Source organism: Oryctolagus cuniculus, chromosome 4, assembly GCF_051225735.1.
Source record: "Oryctolagus cuniculus isolate XC-2025 breed Fujian yellow rabbit chromosome 4, ASM5122573v1, whole genome shotgun sequence".
NCBI classification, from domain to species: Eukaryota; Metazoa; Chordata; class Mammalia; order Lagomorpha; family Leporidae; genus Oryctolagus; species Oryctolagus cuniculus.
This window is the reverse complement of record NC_142870.1, coordinates 55,914,893-55,933,820: the sequence shown is the minus strand read 5'-3', so window position 1 is coordinate 55,933,820 and position 18,928 is coordinate 55,914,893. Positions and strand designations below refer to the sequence as shown.

General features: G+C 38.0%; 1 protein-coding gene across 1 annotated transcript in view; it reads left to right on the top strand.

The window, feature by feature from the left end:
* The first annotated feature begins 412 nt into the window (after nt 1-412).
* Nucleotides 413-18,928, top strand: part of IMPG2 (interphotoreceptor matrix proteoglycan 2) — an 87,945-nt gene continuing 69,429 nt past the window's right edge. The window contains exons 1-4 of the mRNA XM_089331633.1: nt 413-608; nt 1,012-1,257; nt 4,507-4,673; nt 8,383-8,414. Of these exons, the coding sequence (XP_089187759.1) occupies nt 521-608; nt 1,012-1,257; nt 4,507-4,673; nt 8,383-8,414 (533 nt within the window). The 5' untranslated portion in view covers nt 413-520. The remainder of the gene's footprint in view (nt 609-1,011; nt 1,258-4,506; nt 4,674-8,382; nt 8,415-18,928) is intronic.

Below are 18,928 nucleotides of genomic sequence, written 5' to 3'. Positions count from 1 at the left end.
GTTTTGTATGGAGATTTTTTGTATGTATTTTATTACTATAGTAGGTATAGCCAGTCTGAACATTTTCTACTTACATAATTTATGAGTAGGCCCTAAGAGAGCACAGAGAATAAGGGACCACATCAACTTCAACTAATAGATTCAGAAAAGTTGGAAAAATTCAGCGAATTGAATATGAAGCATATTATTTTTAAATGAACTTGCTAAAGACAAGGAGAGTGTTAGTAAAGAGCTTAGCTAGCTAGATTAAAGAAATTGTCTCTCCCCATCTGTTCTAATTAGCTTATCTCTCCTGCTTCACAGCATGCTGGTTATTTCAGAAAAGAGGTGACAGCTACTTCGGAAGGAAATTCTTTTTATTTACACTGATTTATGATGGTTTTGGAGTTGTTGTTCATCCTCAGACATAAACTTTTAAATGTTAGCACTTTTGTGTAATACTTTGTTACTGGAAATTTTAAGGAATTGGACTCTTAATTGAGGATTCTGCCCTCTCACCTTTCCTTTGGTTTTGGCCCAGATGATTATGTTTTCTCTTTTTAGAAAGATTTCTCTGGGTATTTTGATATTTGTGCTGATTGAAGGAGACTTTCCATCACTTACAGGTATTTAAACATCTGTATTATTTTCATCTTTTTATATATCTGTAGTATATTTCCTTCAAAATAGCATTAATTTATGTGATTGCTCTAATAATAGCTATTAATCTTTGATATTGTTTTATTTAAACTCTTAAAATGTATCCAATAATTTTAGTTTTCTCTTTTCATTTTCTCCTGGTTCAACTCTTATTTTCTCATATTATGCGAAATTGGATGTATACTTGATTTTGATAATAATCTTGAGTTAAAGGAGTGGGAATTAAAACAGAAGAAGATTTAATGCTTCACTCCTCTCCTTAGTTATGCATACCAGTCTATAATCTGAAAATTGACTTCAAAATCCAAATGTGGTGCAAATGTCCATTTTTCTTCATTGCGTTTTGCATTGCTATGCTTTCACTCTATAGCTAAACCTTCTTAACTTTAGCCGAGATCCAGGAACCCAAGAGTGCAATATCCTTTCTCTTGTCTGAAGAGTCTACAGACCCTACACTGCCAACAGAAAAGCAACAGCCTCTGCACCACAGAGAAGCTGAGAGACGGTCATTATTCAGAAGGAGGCGATCTATTCTGTTTCCCAACGGAGTAAAAATATGCCCAGATGAAAGTGTTACAGAGGCAGTAGCAAATCATGTGAAGTATTTTAAAGTCCGAGGTAAGAAAACCTCCAAATTGTTCAGCTCCACAATGAAATTCAACCATTGTTTTGTCTCCTTCATTGTATCCCATTATAAATAAAAATTTATGATAATTTAGAACTGAGACAAATATCCTTTTTTTAAAACCTATGGCAAAAGAACTTGCTAAAAATGTAGTGTTAAATAATTTCAGAAAATAGTTTACATTATTGTAACAGAAGAAATATTCTAAATCTTTTCAAGCATTTAAAAAATGCCAGTTTATGTTATTATATAAATTAATTAGTTTTCACTTCTTTGTGACAATTTACCTAACTATCTCATAAAATATATTTACCAAGGTATACTCACCTGAATGTTTAATTATATCATATGCATGAAAATTAATTAATTTCTTTGTTTTATAGTTTAAACCTTCCATAGATTAATGTAGGATGTTCTCTAGTTAGTACACATGAAACTGTTCATGTATAAAAATATGGTACTGATCGGTGAACACTAAAGCAACACAACTGGGATTTTACTTTGTTTTAAAACAGTATGATACTTGATCTCATATCTTTTGGTTATATTAATTCATTCTCTGTTTCTTATATTTACTAACAATGCCTAATTGATCATTAAAATATTTCTTAGACATTTGGAAGATTTTCAGACTTTAACATTTGCTGCTCAACAACCAATAAAAAACCATAATGTGGTTGTGAGATTAGTAAGCTAAAGTGGAGAGAGATGACAAGGTGACTGTGAAATCAGGTTTGTTCACCGTGTATGTGTTCATTCATTGAGCCAACAAATATTTATTGAACATTTGACTATTTTCCAGGCATTAAGTTATAGACATTTTCCATTTGAGTTCCTATTTTTTCCTCTTCCTTTTCCTTCTTCTCTACCTCACCAAATATTTTAAAATAAAATAGAAATTTAGTATCAGATGTTATATTAATATTTATATATTTTTATTTGTTAAAGTGGTACATGGGGTAGGGCTTTGTGGTGCAGAGGGCTAAGCTGTAGCTTGGGATGAGTACCTTGTTTGAGTTGCTGCTACTCCGCTTCCAGTCAAGCTCCCTGCTAATGTGCCTGGGAAGCAGAAGATAAGGGCTGAAGTACTTGAGTCCCTTCTACCCATGTGGGAGATCTGAATTGAGTTCCTGGTTCTTGGCTTCTGCCTGGCTCAGCCCTGACTATTGTGGCCATTTGGGAAGTGAGCCAGCAGATGGAAAAATGAATCCTTCCCATGTCTCTCTCCCTCCCTCCCTCTCTCTGTTGCTCTGCCTTTTAATCAGTCTTTGAAAAATGAAGGAAGTGTCACTATGTTCCTAAACCTGTATATATGAAATACATGAAACTTATATAACTTAAATAAGATTAAAAAAAAAAAAGAAAAAACGATACAGTGTATTAGCTACTTTTTTTGATGAGGGCTTTTATACCTTTTGATTTTATCTTGGGTATCTTTTTACATTTTAGATTTTTTTTTTTAATTTGGGAAGGGGGTGGAGAGAGAGTGAACAAGCAAGCAAGCAAGCATAGGTACTCCCAGATACCCACAGAAATTTTGGAGTTGAAGCCAGGAGCCAGAAACTCAATTTTGGTCTTCTGCATGGACGGGAGGAACCCAATTATTTGAGCATCATCACTGCCTCCCAGAGTCTTCATTAACAGGAAGATGGAGTTAAGAGCGAGAGTGGGGACTCTGCTTTGGGAAGCAGGCATCCTAATAGCATTTTAATCACTAGGCTAAACACCTACCCATGGATTATGATTTTAGAATAAAATATCTGATACTTGGAAGGAGGGATCTGTTCAATATCCAAACAAGGGTTCTAGCTCTTTCTACCAAGTTAATTCATTTTTGATGGTTTGCTCAATTTTTCCTCCATAGAGATTTTGTGGCAATAATTGCTAGTTTGTGTAAAAATATAAAAATGTCTTCATTTAAGCAAGAAACAGCCATCTTTAAGTTACTGATTTTTAAAATTAAACAGGATGCTTGGAGTATAATATAATTAGTAGTTTCCTTCCTCCATTTTTGCTTGTAGAAATCATATTTTAGTTGGATACTTTTTTTTTTATTTGACAGAGTTATAGACAGTGAGAGAGAGAGACAGAGAGAAAGGTTTTCCTTCCGTTGGTTCACCCCCAAATGGCTGCTATGGTCAGTGTGGTGCAGCCGGCGCGCTGCGCTGATCCGAAGCCAGTAGCCAGGTGCTTCCTCCTGGTCTCCCATGCGGGTACAGGGGCCCAAGCACTTGGGCCATTCTCCACTGCCCTCCCAGGCCACAGCAGAGAGCTGGACTGGAAGAGGAGCAGCCAGGACTAGAACCCAGTGCCCATATGGGATGCCGGTGCTGCAGGTGGAGGATTAACCAAGTGAGCCACATGCTGGCCTCTCTCCATGTCTTTTCATAGCTTGACAGCTCCTTTCCTTTTTTCACTGATTGATAGTCTCCTATATGGGTACACCAGAGTTTGTTAATGGACTTCTTTGTCACCTCCAAGTTTTGGCAGTTATGAATAAATCTTTAAATATTTGTGTGGATGTGAGTTTTTTTTTCTGAATTTAGGCAAAATATCAAAGATAGAAAATTCTGTATTTTGTTTTCTTTTTACATATAGAAAAGACTCACCATTATCTTCTGGTTTCAGATTGAAATATAGTAGCTTGAGAGTGTCCTCTTCCTGATTTTATGAAGTACTTTCAACTTTGTATAAGCTTGGGAGAAAGTTTCAAATATTCTCTTTTTATTTCCAAACCAGAGTTATGTGATGAGTTTTTGAAGAAGTAGATATGATGCATTTATGTCATTGCATTTTGCCAACAAACTCCAGGCCATTTAAAAATGTCATTATCTCCTTAAGACTTCCTGAAAGGCTGAGAAGATGGTTTTTGAAGCTGTTTTAATGTTCAGGAGAACATCTTCAAATATTAAGGAAACTTAAAATTGCAGTGTCTTTTAGGAAGACACTTTGAGTATATATAGTATAAAAACATACTTTTTTTTTTTAAGAGATGGAGGGAAAAAACTCAGCTCATTAAGAACTGATATTTCAGTTTGCAAAAGAAAGGAGTGGTAAGTATAGATTCTCTCTAGAACTAAAAAGGTATAAACAGGGCGTACAGAAGAACATCATTCTCATGTCTCCACAGAAAGGACTCTGTGGAAATGAGTGTCAGGGGAATCTGAATGAATCGGTCATGATGATTTGAGCACTTCAGTGTGCTAGCTTAACATAAAACATCATTTTAATCCATTTTCTAGTGTGTCAGGAAGCTGTCTGGGAAGCCTTCAGGACTTTTTGGGATCGACTTCCTGGGCGTGAGGAATACCGTTACTGGATGGATTTGTGTGAGGATGGAATCACAAGTATATTTGAAATGGGCACACATTTTAGTCAGTCTTTGGAACACAGAAGCTTAATCATGAAGGTAAGTGTTACAATGAGGGAAGGAATTGCTGGACTATTGTAGGAACGCATGTGCATAGCAGAGGCCTAAAAGATAAAACAGCAGTGGCAAGTTCTCATGTTATACTCTTCAGTTGAATTAGGCTACCTGAGTGAGCTGCCTTAGGATGTGGCCTAGCCTTTTACCCCTAGTTCTGGCCTTCAAAATCAACATTGTTAACCCAGATAACAGCCTCAACCTTCTTTACAAATGTAAATTTTTAGAAGTAATATTCAGCAAAGGTTGAGGCCAAGAATATAAATCTTAAAGAGTCAAATATTTTGGGCAAAGTTATATGTATCAATTCAGAGTGGTTACCAATGACTCTAAGATAGTGGATATAGTTCATTGAATATTTTTAGTGAAGCATAAATAGGATTCTGATTAATGATTTCCCTACTTGTCTTGTTTTAGACATAATTTACGCTTAGCAAAACACAAATAAGCATCCCTATAGACATGTTACCTGCCCACTCTCCCCTTTTCATGTAGCACACACATATTCACAACAAGAAACTGAAACTCTTCAGACATATACAACAAGTTATCTGTGCTCTCTGATATTCCCTATATCATTCTGTCAGTCTATTCAAGGCCTATATGTCCTCAACTCAGATGTAAACTCCCTTGTGAGGAACCAATCCAGTTCCAGAAAATTTAGCTCCTTTTATGCCTCAAGGTTCATAATTCTTTTTTTTAAAGATTTATTTATTTTAAAGTCAGAGTTACACAGAGAGAGGAGAGGGAGAAGGAGAGGGAGAGAGAGAGAGAAAGAGAGAGAGAGAGAGGTAGGTTTTCCATCCAATGGTTCACTCCCCAATTGGCTGCAACGGCCAGAGCTGTGCCAATCTGAAGCCAGGAGCCAGGAGCTTCTTCCAGGTTTCCCACGTGGGTGCAGGGGCCCAAGAACTTGGGCCAACTTCTACTGCTTTCCCAGGCCATAGCAGAGAGCTGGATTGGAAGTGGAGCAGCCGGGACTAGAACCGGCGCCCATATGGGATGCTGGCGCTTCAGGCCAGGGCATTAACTCGCTGCGCCACTGCTCTGGCGCCAAGGTTCCATAATTCTTTATTCATTCTTTAATATTATAGTTCTTGTGCTTGTTATTATTAATTGTGCAAAGTGACTAATTCCTCTGTTAGAGTCAAAAGGTAGGAATTATGTCATTACATGTCCATTTTTGCATCCCCATGATGCAGTACATATTCAGTAGATATTTATTGAAATAGAAGTATAGAAACAGTAGCCACAATGTCTTTCCTGTTTGCTGAAATGTGTAAACTTTATGAATAATATTTGAAGTAGTAGTTATAAGTATTGTAAGCTTTAGGGGTTCTGAGGAAATTAGTTTTACTAAATAACTCCTAAATATTTTTATTTAGGACTAGTCAAAACAAGTTATGCATCTTAAAATATAGCATCCTGTTCTTTCTAATTTTAAGCTTGTGTTTCCAGTAGAGGTGTGCTATTGTTTTCTTATAACTTTTGGTCATATGTGGGGATGATCTTACTACATGGTGACAAATTGGGGAAGGAAGAATGGTCTGATAAACATGGTGGACAGAAGACAAACTTTGTAGGATTATAAACATTTTAAAGACTTGTAGCTTTGTAAGTATTTTGAATTACACTTAACTTTTAATTATGGTACCTCATATTTTAAGCCAAAGCATTCTCTGGTTTTTTGTAGCATTTTTAACTGCTCAATAGTTATAACAGTATCCACCAAAATTTGTTCAGTATCAACCAGGTACCAGATCCTGTTTGTTAAGTCCATTAAAATATTGTATCTAATAAATAGTAGCCTTACAAAGAGGTGGTAGTTCCCCTATTTTACTGATAAATACATATACCTTAGAGTTGTAAAATTCTTTATCCTGTATCACAAAACCAGGATGTGATACAACTTAAATCCAAACTCAGATCTATATTCCCAATTCCATGTTCTTTTCCCCATACCACTGGGTCTGCCTTCTCAAACATTACTAATTTTATAAATAGTAATAGCTAATATGGAATAGCTGTTCAGTGAAAGTACACACACACACACACAGTTCTATCAGCACTGTCTCAATTGTGTCCATAATATGCTATCTGCTATTATAGCAGCAAACATGTGTGATGAATTAGTATTGCCTTAACAACAGAATTTTGTGATGTTATGTTGAAACATGTCTCTTACATATTGAACTTTTAATAACCATAGATTTGAAGCCATAGCAAATACACTCTCAGTGATTATTTAGTAGAACAAACAGATAATTGGGGTGATGTGTTACCTGTATTAAGTCTTAAATGATGCATGCAAGTTAGCTAACTGAGGAGGGGTTGAAGATGGACATTGCAGTCTAAGGGGACAGCTAAATATGTATAGGGAATGACTTTGACCCACATAGCAGTAGGGTAGACTAGAAATGATACATCAGATGAGAGATGTGGTTAAGAAGTATGGATTTGACTTTGCAGATGATAGAAATCCATTGAAGAGTTGTAAATAAGTAAATCGCAGGGACTGATTTGACAGTTTTGAATTTTACAAAGGTTATCATGGTTTCTACAGGCCATAGGATGGATTACAGGGGACAAGACTGGAGCAGAGTGACCAGGTAGGATACTGCTTCAGTCCTCTAGGCCTGAGGTGATGCAGGTCCTACCCATACCATGAGATTAAAAAATGGAAGGGTGAGAGACATAGTGGGAAATAAGATTTGTAGTACTCTGGTGAATTAGATGGCAGTGGGATAAAGTGAAGGGATAGTCTGGGAAACCTGTTAGTTTCTAGCTTGGGTGACTAAGACCAAGAAATCAGAGAAGCAGCGTTGTAAATATGACAGGGAGAATGAGTTCATTTTTGAATGTGTTTACTTGAGCTGCCTTGTGAAATGTGAGTGCTTGATATTTCAATATAAAGCCAAGGAGAATGGTCCAGTTATAAATATAGCTATAGGAGCCACAGCCATGAGGTTGTAATGGAAACCATGACAGTAACTGAGATTATTTTAGGAGAGTCTTGTAGAGTAAGAAGAGCAACCAGTTATTCATACATATCATTAGAGATATGTAGGGAAATAGGATTTCTATTTTACAGATGGGGAAATTGAGGAAGGGAAAACTGGCACTTAAAGCTTGGTCTTCTGATTCCAAGTTAGTGTTCATTTCATCATATTGGTCTCAAACTAAAACTACGAATTTAGAGGGAATGAGTATAATTTGCATGAGGAATAATCCGATTATTTAATATGGTTTATATTTTTTCTTAAATCTGGAGAAACAGATTTATCAGTTTTTTAATCCAAATTTTTATGTTGTTCTAGCATGAGAATTACTACAAATATACTAGATCACAAAATTCTTTGATACTAAGTCCATGCCAGAGTAATATAAAAGTCTATGAACCTCTGACTTGTGGACCTTTCTGGAATGATTAGCAAGTAAAGTCTATTAATCTGTTCCCATTAAGAGACAGCACAAAAACTCTGGAGCACACAGTGTTTGAGGGCAGTCTTACAGTCAGAAAGCATATTTGTCTCTTTGGTATTTGTTTTCATCATGTATCTAACAATAGAGAATTAGAGACTAGTAACATGCATTCTACCACGTTAGGGCATTAATGTTTGCTGTGGAATAAGCTTTATTTGCTGCTTAGTAAGTGTTATTAACTCACTAATTTTTATGACTTTGTTTTCCTTAGAAACTGACTTCCACAAAGGAAACTATAAGCAGGTAAGTGTGTCCTTTTCCCTCAATTCATGTTTGGCAACTTAGATGTGTCATTCCTACTCCAGGACTCACCCCAAATTTAATAATGTCTTTTTATTTGCTTGCCAGTTCTTGCAATTACCAGTCCTGTGGATAAGTCCCAAATGCTCTTTCTCATCTTGAGTCCACCTCCCTTTCCAGACCACCACCTATACTTGCTTGCTTTGATCTTACCAGGAGGCAGACTTGTTCTTCTGTTGAATAGAAAACACATTAATGGTTTAGATGGAAAGATCTGTTGTTGATGTTTGAAGGCTAATGATGAAGTAGTTGTGAAAGGATACACTTTAGTGGAGGATAGTGGGTGAGGCTGGTAACATGGGTCACTTCTTAACTATGTAGGATTTTAGTCTTTTTTTTAAAAGATTTATTTGTTTATTTGAAAGACAGAGTTAGAGAGAGGGAGAGAGAGAGAGAGAGAGAGAGAGAGAGAGAGAGAGAGAGAGAGAGAGAAAGTCTTCTATCTGCTGGCTCGCTTCCCAGATGGCCGCAATGGCTGGAGCTGAGCCCATTTGAAGCCAGGAGCCAGGAGCTTCTTCCCGGTCTCCCACACGGGTCCAGGGGCCCAAAGACCTGGGCCATCTTCTACTGCTTTTCCAGGCCACAGCAGAGACCTAGATCGAAAATGGAGCAGCTGGGTCTCAAGCTGGTGCCCATTTGGGATGTTGGCACTGCAGGTGGCAGCTTTACCTGCTATGCCACAGCATCAGCCCCAGGATTTTAGTCTTGAAGCATAGGAAGAGCACGGCATTGATGAGTTCTTCAGTATTATGATCTTGGTCCTATTGGCCTTTAGGTTTAGGGTGAAGGTAGTTTTTGGTTCCAGTGTGCCAGTAGTACAAATGAAACTACAAAAGATGAGGTATTTTAAATATATAGGGATAAAGATTTCCAATTCTGTCCATCCGCAGAATATCTAGATTATGCCAGCATGTGGGCGATTATGTAGGAAAGCACTACTAGGCTTGCAATTCATGTCACAGTCAGAATTTTGCCTCACATTGGAGGGTAGGACAGGTTGAAAATCTAAGTAGATGAATCAGTATCCAGAAACACATCCTTAACAAGATTGAAGGAAAATCATAAGTAAACATGTGGGGGATAGTGGGTCATATCTAGATTTCAAGTTGAACATACATGAATAGTAGGAAAGGGGACTCTCTGTGGTCCTATTTATACAGTTGATGATACAACCAAGTCTGAGATGGGCTTGTGACTGAACATCTACTTAGATCTACTTAGGTGTGGTGTCTTAACCACTAAGAAGAAAAACTCAGGGGTTCCTTATGATATTATTGCAACAAATAGTGAAAGAACTATTATGATGAGTCTTATCAGTTGCAGTACTTTTTACACTTTTATGAACAAAAAGTGTGGTAAAGGCTCTGTTGCTCATGAGATAACAACAGAGATTTAAATAGGGGATTGGAATGATGAGGATTTTTAAAAAAGATTTATTTATTTATTTGAAAGCTAGAGTTATTGAGAGGCAGAGGAAGAGAGAGAGAGAGGGAGGGAGAGAGAGAAAGAGAGAGAGAGGTCTTCCATCTGTTGGGTGATTCCCCAAATGGCCTCAATGGCTGGAGCTGGGCCAACCCAAAGCCAGGAGCTAGGAGCTTCTTCTGGGTCTCCCAAGCGGGTGCAGGGGCCCAAGTACTTGGGCCATCTGGTCATAGCAGAGAGCTGGATAGGAAGTGGAGCAGCCGGGACTCAAACCGGCACCCATACAGGATGCTGGCACCGCAGGCGGCAGCTTTACCTACTATGCCACGGTGCTGGCCCCATGATGAGGATCTTGAAAGAACTTGGCTATACTTGGAACCCCCACACAAGTTACCCCAGTGTTCTTTGAGGTACTTGTCCCCTTTTCAAATGGTTGGAAGAATTCTGAGAATGTTGTAAGGCTGAGGGAACAGGAGGAGATGGAACAGAGATTCCATTGTGCTATATATTGAGTCTGTTTCCATGGAGTGTTCTGAACTTGGGGTTCTACTTCAGAGATCTGTGTTAAGCAAGGACGGCCGTTAGCTGATGTTTATTTGTTTTCTGTGACTTTGCTGGACCAGTTGGTGTTGACACTCTGCCCTCAGCCTAATTGTTTATATACAGAAAACCTTGCTCATCTGGGAAGTTTTAGGACAGCTATAGTATATCTCACTCCCAGTGATTTATTTAATAGATTTATAGTATTGCCTGAGAATGGAAATTTTTAAGAAATCTGCAGCTGATTCTAATGTACATCATATGGGAACTACTGTTTCAGGCTATTGAAACGTTATTAATAAGTAAATAACCTCACAAGAAGAAAGTGAACACAGATACAAAAAAGTATCATCCATCTTCTGAAATAGAAGTTTCTAGAATGAGTCCAGAAACTCTCCCAAAGGATAGACATAGACTTTCATGTTTGTTCTTAAAAGGAAAAATTCACCACTGTGTAAATATTAAAATGGATTCTTACAGTTCCAGTGTCCATTATGCCTACATGGTAATAGAATAGTGTTCAGGATGCCAGATATTCTTATTTCCTATGCCTGTGCAAAAAATGTTTCCTAATATTCTCACTGGAGATACATTGCTCTCAAAGCCCATATTTTTAATAAATACTGTAGCATAATAAGCATTTTTTACTTTTATTTTCTTTTGTTCCCTAAAGGCAGTTGCCCCTTTTACAACCATCTATAACTCTGTAATTCTAACGATAAAGCTGGAGGGAACTAGCAATATCTGGTCATTATCTCACTCACTTCAACTTTCTTTTGCCTCCCTCTTCAATATTTAGAGGTTCTTGTGATTTCATTGGTCCTCTTGGATAACCCAGGATACTCTGCCTATTTTATAATTAGCTGATTAACACCTTTTTTTCTACCCACAACCTTAATTTCCTTGTGCCATTAATCTACCATATTCATAGGTTCCTGGGATTAAGATATGAACATCTTTGGGAGGCTACTATTCTGCACACCACAGTTCTTCTCTGTAATCTAGTGTTTTCTTTTATGCAATCTATAATTGTCTATTGATGAAGGACTTGCACTAACTACTCTGTTACATTCCATTTTAATCTTTACTGATTTGCCAAGTGTCTTAAAAACACTTTTACCTATACTTAGGACCCTATATCCTGTTTTTCCTCTTAGAAACCTCTGCTGTTCATTGTTTCTCTGCTTCTCCTGAGTATTCAACGTCCTTCTTTACTAACTCCTTCCTATTAGTATTTAAACATGCCCAAGTCTCTCCCTGTTACCTGTTTTAAAAAGGGCCTTTCTCCAGCTCTTATCTCCATTATAGCCAGACATCTTGAAGGCATCTCCACTTAGCTCCAGTTGATACTCAACCCTCTGCCATTTGGTTTTACTGTTAGACCCTCAATAATCAGTCCAAGACCTGGCCCTGGATATGTGCTCACTAAATATTTGCTAAATGGATAATTGAATTTCCACCCAATTACCCAAGTCTATTTTCAAGTCTATAATGATACTCTAAGTATAAAGACAGCTCTTTGTTTTTTTTTTTTTTTTTTTTTGTGTTGTTTTGCTTTGTTTGGGTGCCTCAGTTAACTGACATTTGTAGTTGCTGATGCTCGTTGTGGATCACAAAGCCAAACTAGCTCTTATATAGGATGCCCATATCACATGCGGAGACTTAACCCTCTGCACCATATCCCTGGTACCCTCTATATTTTCTTTTATTAATTTTGTAGTTTCAGGTCTTACATTTAAGTCTTTGAACCATGTTGAATTGATCTTTATAGAAATTGAGAGAGTCAGTTTCATTCTTCTGCATGTGGATATCCAATTTTCCCAGCACCATTTATTGAAAAAATTGTCCTTTCTTCAATGCAAGTTCTTAGCGCCTTTGTCAAAGATCAGTTGGCTATAGATATGTGAGTTTAATTCTAGACTTTCTGTTCCATTGGTCTATATTTTATGCAAATGTATTTTTTGTTAAACTTTTTTTTTTTTTATTTAAGAGATAGAGTTACAGACAGAGGCAGACACAGAAAGTTTCCATTTGCTGGTTCACTGCCCAAATGGCTGCAATAGCTGGCTGGGCTGATCTGAAGCCAGGAGCCAAAAACTTCTACCGGGTCTCCCATGTGGGTGCAGGGGCCCAAGCACTTGGGCCATCTTCTACTGCTTTCCCAGGCCATAGTAGATAGCTGGATCAGAAGAGGAACAGCCAGGACACGAAATGGCATCCATATGGGATGCTGGTGCTGCAGACAGAGGCTTAGCTTACTATGACACCGCCCCTGTCATGTTACTTTAATCATTGTAGCTTTGAAATGTATTTTGAAGTCAGGTAATATAATATCTCCTAATTTGTTCTTCTAATTTATGATCACTTGGCTCATCAGAGGCTTTTGTGTACAAATTTTAGTATCATTTTTTCTACTTCTATGAAAGATGTCATTAGTATTTTAATGAGAGTTGAATTGAATACTTATATTGTTTTTGGTAATCTGGACATTTAAACAATATTGATTCTTCCAATCCATGAACACAGGTTTGTTTATGTTCATTTTTGTGTCCTCAACATTTAATATTTTTCGTAATATCATAGGCAATATTTTTTATCAACACATTATGAAATAGGCAGAACAAGGAGATAGTCCTGCTTTAGATAGTAAGTCTTGAGTCCCTGAGCAACTAAGATATTTTTCCAAGACATTCACAAAGTCAATGGTATATTTGAGACTAGTGCCTAGGATTCTTGGGTCCTTACCTTGAGTTCTTTTTCTGTCACATGCAAAATAAAATAACAGATTCAAGAAAAAAACATGAGGTTGGCATTGTGGCATAGGGGGTTAAGCTGCAGCCTGTGAAACCAGCATCCCATATGGGCACTGGTTCGAGTCCCAGATCATCTACTTCTAACCCAATTGCCTGCTAATGTGCCTGGGAAAGCGGTGGAAGATGGCCCCAGTACTTGGACTCCTGCATCCATGTGGGATACCCACATGAAGCTCCTGGTTCCAGCTTCAGCCTTTCCCAGCCCTGGCCACTATGGCCATTTGTCGAGTGAATCAGCAGATTGAAGATAGTGTCTGTCTGTCTCTCTGTCTCTCTCCCTCCCTCTTTCCCTGTCCCTTTACTCTCTCCCTCTCTCTGTCCCTCTGTGTAACTCTGCCTTTCACATACATAAATAAATCTTGAAAATATGTATAGAAAATCATTAAAGTAGTCATCTAAATATGAAGTTATGCTTGACTTCTTTTACAATGTTTTTAAATTTATATTTCATGTAGCTATGTAGCATCTTTTTTGCACAATCCCATCTGAATTACACCAATATAATTAGATAGTAGTGGTAAGAAATGACTAATATGCTGAGTGAGCTGAGAAAATGAGACAGTAGGGGGTTGTTTGTTGTTATTAAACTAAAGGTCTTGTTGAAAACTGCCCATTTGTGGTTTGGTCCAGAAATGAAGTAATGTTTCTGTCTCCAAGTTCAATGCTCTTCTGTGTTCCAGTGCTGTTATATTTTAAGGGATTCCTGCAGGAGGTATAGCTAATGAGAATATTTGAAAGGATTCTTATTAAGTGTTTTTCGTGTCTTGAAAGGAGAGTGGGATAGTGAGGGATTAAGTTTTGGAGTGTTAGACAAGAGTTTCCTATTTACCCTCATTACAATAGTGTTATTTTGAACTTAGGTGAAATTGAGTTTCACTGAAGTGGGCAAACATCTTGATGATGCTTGTTTAGTTATTGGATTAGTTTAAATTTGACTTTGCTGTGGGGAACAGTTTGACCCACCTCAGATGTGGTCTTGATCTTCTGCCATCTTATCCCAACATCCTATTCTGGTTTCTGTGTTATGTTTTCACCCTTTTGCCTTGCTGTGCTCTTCATCCCTGCTTGCTTTCCACAGGTCTCCAACTTTGACTGGGTTTCCCATCCTCTTCCTGGTGTGTTACACATTCTGACTTTTCTGTAGTTTAGTTTACATAGGCCACTACCATTGAGAGCATTTGAAATTCTTTTAAAGAGAATGGGTCACATAGGAGGCAGATAATTGAGGTGGGTAAGAGGGAAGTTTCTGGGATCAAATGGGTCTATGATCGCAGGAGCTATATCACAACTCCTCCATTGGCTAGCTGTGTGATCCTAAGCAAATTCTTAACCTTTATTAGCATTAGTGTGCCCATTTGTCTAAATGAAGGTTAGTGTAACTCCCTGTAAGCTGGTTGCCAGAATTAACTAAATAAAGCTCTTAGCACAGTGCTTGATTTATGATGAAGGCTCAGTAAATTCAGTTGTGATTATTCTGGTTGTATTTTAGTTGAAAGGGAAGTGGAATTTTTGTGTTACCCAAGGAAGTTAGCTTTACCTACTTTGACATAATTTTTTGTCTTCCATAACACAAAGATTTGAGAAGTACATGGCCTTGTGAAAAAACAGACCCTATTCAGGCCTAATTATGTTAATGTTTGTTCCAAATGCATCTGAATCTCATTTTTTCTTTTTATTTAAAAAATTTAAATTTTTTAAAATTTAACATTTAAAATTTTTCATTTTTTTTATAAATATTTATTTCATTTGAAATCAGAGTGACAGGGAGAGGGGAAAGACAGGGGGAGCGAGCGAGCGAGCGATAGAGAGAGAGAGAAAGAAAGATATATCTTCCATTTGCTGGTTTACTCTCCAAGTGGATGCAACAGCCAGGGCTGGGTCAGGCTGAAGCCAGGAGCCTAGAACTTCATCCAGCTCTTCCATGTGGGTGGTAGAGGCTCAAACACTTGGACCATTCTCCGCTGTTTTCCAGGCCAATAGCAGGGAGCTGGATCAGAAGTGAAGCAGTCGAGACTTGAACAGAACTGGTGCCCATAAGGGATGCCAGCATTACAGGCAGCAGCTTAACCCACCATGCCATAACACTGGACCCTGAATCTCATTTTTCAGCTCTACCTCTCGCAGCACAAGAAGCCTCTTGATGCTTTTCCATTATTCAGACCTTCTGCTCATCAAATTACTTTTTTACACATTGTTTTCTTTTAGATTCTTTGGATGACAGCTCTCATAGTAGGCAAGTTCATGCAAATGTGCTCTAAATAACCAATGAGAGGCTTTGTATAATTTTTTTTAAAGATTTATTTACTTATTTGAAAGGCAGAGTTACAGTGAGGCAGAAGCAGAGAGAGAGGTCTTCCATCCACTGGCTCACTCCCCAAATGGCTGCAATGGCCGGAGCTGGGCCTATCCAATTCCAGGAGCCAGGAACTTCCTCCAGGTCTCCCACATGGGTGTAGGGGCCCAGGGACCAGGGCTATCCTCCACTGCTTTCCCAGGCCATAGCAGAGAGCTGAATTGGAAGAGGAGCAGCCAGGACTAGAACTGGCACTCACACGGGATGCTGCACTGCAGGCGGCAGCTTTACCCACTATACCACAGTGCCGGCCCCAGTATAATGTTTAATATGTTACTCTTTTTAAATATTTTTCTTAAAAGGCAGAAGGATCTTTTTGGTGAGATTTTTAAAAGTCTATGTTCCTCAGATTTTCTGCCAAATATCTGTTTGGATCATTTGCTCATTTCTAAATTCATTGTCTGTTTTTTTGTGGATGTTTTTGAGATTTTTGAGTTCCTTATAGAGAAGAGCATAGAGGTTTCTCAACAAAATAAGAGTAGATGTACCATATGATCCAGCTATCCCACTCCTGAATTATATCCAAGGGTAATGAAATCAGTCTGTTGAAGAGACATATGTACTCCCTTCCACATTCATTGCAGTGCTATTTATAATAGCCAAGATGTGGACTCAACCTAGGTGTCTTCAATGGATGAGTGGATAAAGAAAATGTGATATAGATACACAGTAGGGTATTAGTCATTAAAAAACAAGGAAATTTATAGCAAAATAGATTAAACTGAAGGTCATTATGTTATGTTCAATGAGCCAGATATGGGGTGAGTCTTTGGTCTAAAGGTTAAAGTAGTAGTTATGACACTTGGCTAACCATATTGAAACACCTGAGTTTAATACCTGGCTCTGACTCCCCATTCCATTTTGCTGTTAGCACTTACCATGGGAGGGAGCAGGTGATGACTCAAGTAGTTGGGTCCCCACAACCCATGTTGGTGGCCTGAATTGAGTTCCCAGTTCTTGGCTTCAGCCTAGCCTATCCTTAGCTGTTATGGGCATTTAGGAAGTGGGCCAGTGGATGGGAGCTCTGTTTCTTTCTGTCTCTCTGCTTTTCAAATAACTAAAAAGAGAAAAAAAAGAAAGGAGGGAAGGAAGGAAGAAGGAAGGCACAGAAAGAGAGAGCTTGATGTTGCATTTGCTGATTAACTCCCCAAATGGTTGCAATAGCTGGGGCTGGGCCAGACTGAAGCCTGGAGCTAAGAACTCTATGCTGATCTCCCATGTGAGTGACAGGAGCCAGATACTCAGGTCATCTTCTGTGGCTTTCCCAGGCACATTAGCAGGGAGCTGGATTGAAAGTGGAGTAGCTGGAACTCAAATTCATGCTTATATGGGATGCCAGCCTTACAAGCTGTAGCTTAACCTGCTGTAATACAATGCTAGCCCAGCAGAGCTTTTTATAGTACGTTTTTTCCATAAACTTTATGAATATCCTTAATATGTTAATCTTTTAAGTTACTATCAGTTCCCATTTAACTCTCTACCTCTTGGATCTTCCAGTAAAATTGATGCTTCAAGATTTGTGCCATGTTTATCTGGTAGCTTAGAGTTCCCTTCTAAGTATAAGACAGCAGGGACACTTGGAGTGGTTTCAAGGATGAGATTTATGGTACTTGGACATGTCTGGGAGGGAGACATTTTGGCCTGTTGTCAAATCACCTTAAGAAGCTGACTTGTGTGATGTTGAAGAGAGTTTTCAATTGCTATGAATTGAAAAATCACATAGTTGCCGCTGATCTAGCATCTTTGGAAAAGACTCACGGAACAGTATCCTTTCCCCTTTTGAAGTTTCTACAGAAGTTATAAAATATCTCCAAATTATTATAATTTAATTTTATACCTTTGAGATATGTAGAAATCTAAACCTGTAGAACCTTTCTTTCCTTTAAAAACAGGGTCTGGGACTGCATTTTGGTGCAGCAGGTTAAGCCATAGCCTGCAACTTAAGCATCCCATGTGAGCGCTGATCTGAGTCCTGGATGTTCTGCTTCTGATCCAGCTCCCTACTGATGTGCCTAGGAAGATAGTGGATGATGGTCCAAGTGCTTGGATTGCTGCCACTCATATTGGGACCCAGATGGAGTTCTAGGCTCCTAGCTGCAGCCATTTGGTTAATGAACCAGAGGATGGGAAATATTTCACCATCTTTCTCTCTCTCTCTGTTAACTCTTCCTTTCAAACAAATAAATAACTCTTTAGAAAAACAGGACCTTTCTCAGTTTATTTCCTTTTTTTTAACCTAGAAACCTTTTATTTAAGATATACAAACTTCATGCATTTCTTATATACAAATTTAGGAACATAGTGATTCTTCCTATCCTACCCTACCTCCCATCCATACTCCCACCCTCTTCCTCCTCCCTCTCCTATTCCCGTTATTATTTTTTACAAAGATCTATTTTCAATTAGCTTTATACAGATAAGATTAACCCTACACTAATTAAAGAGTTCAACAAATAGTATGAAAAAAATTGTTCATCGACAGTTGAAACAAGGGCTGTTCAAAATTACCTCATGTCAAAGTGTCAATTTTACTTCTATATATTACCTTTTAGGTACTATATTAGTTACTACTAATCAGGGAGAACATATGGTATTTGTAATTTTGGGACTGGCTTATTACACTAAGTATAATGATTTCCAGTTGCATCCACTTTGTTACGAATGACAAGATTTCGATTTTTTAAATACTGTGTAGTATTCCATGGTGTACATATATCATAATTTATCAAATTGTCTTCTGATCTCTTCCAATCTTTGCTTGCAGTTGCAGGGTGGTATGATAGCAGGCCAGCCAGGAGACCTGAAAGACATTAGCAAAGTGGCTACAGCAAGTTATTTCTCTAGGTGTGACTTTCTTTCCATAAAAAGGTTTTATGGTATTGGCACTCTCTCAAATGAGATGTGATTCATGGTTATATGTTCTTGCTAGAAACCAGTATTTTCCTTTCTGTACTACTTGTATTTGTAATAATTTATTTGGTGTCTTTATTTTCTACAGGACTATAGCCTTCACAGGTTGTGAATATTTTACTAGTGACTGTGTACCAAGTACCTTTTTCACTACCTGTCACAGAGCATAATTCATTTGTTACAGAAATATCTTTTGATGCCTGCTGAGGATAGTATTTGTTATGCACTAAAGCTATAGCAGAAATAAAGACAGTCAAGGTTCCTGATCTCAAGGAGTTTAGCTGCTTCATGCAGTTCTGTTCATCAGAACTTTCTGTGATTCTATGATGATGGAAATGTAATTACTGTCTTGTCCAATGGATAACCATTAGCCATATGTGACTACTGAGCACCTGAAGAATGGCTGGTGTGAATGAGAA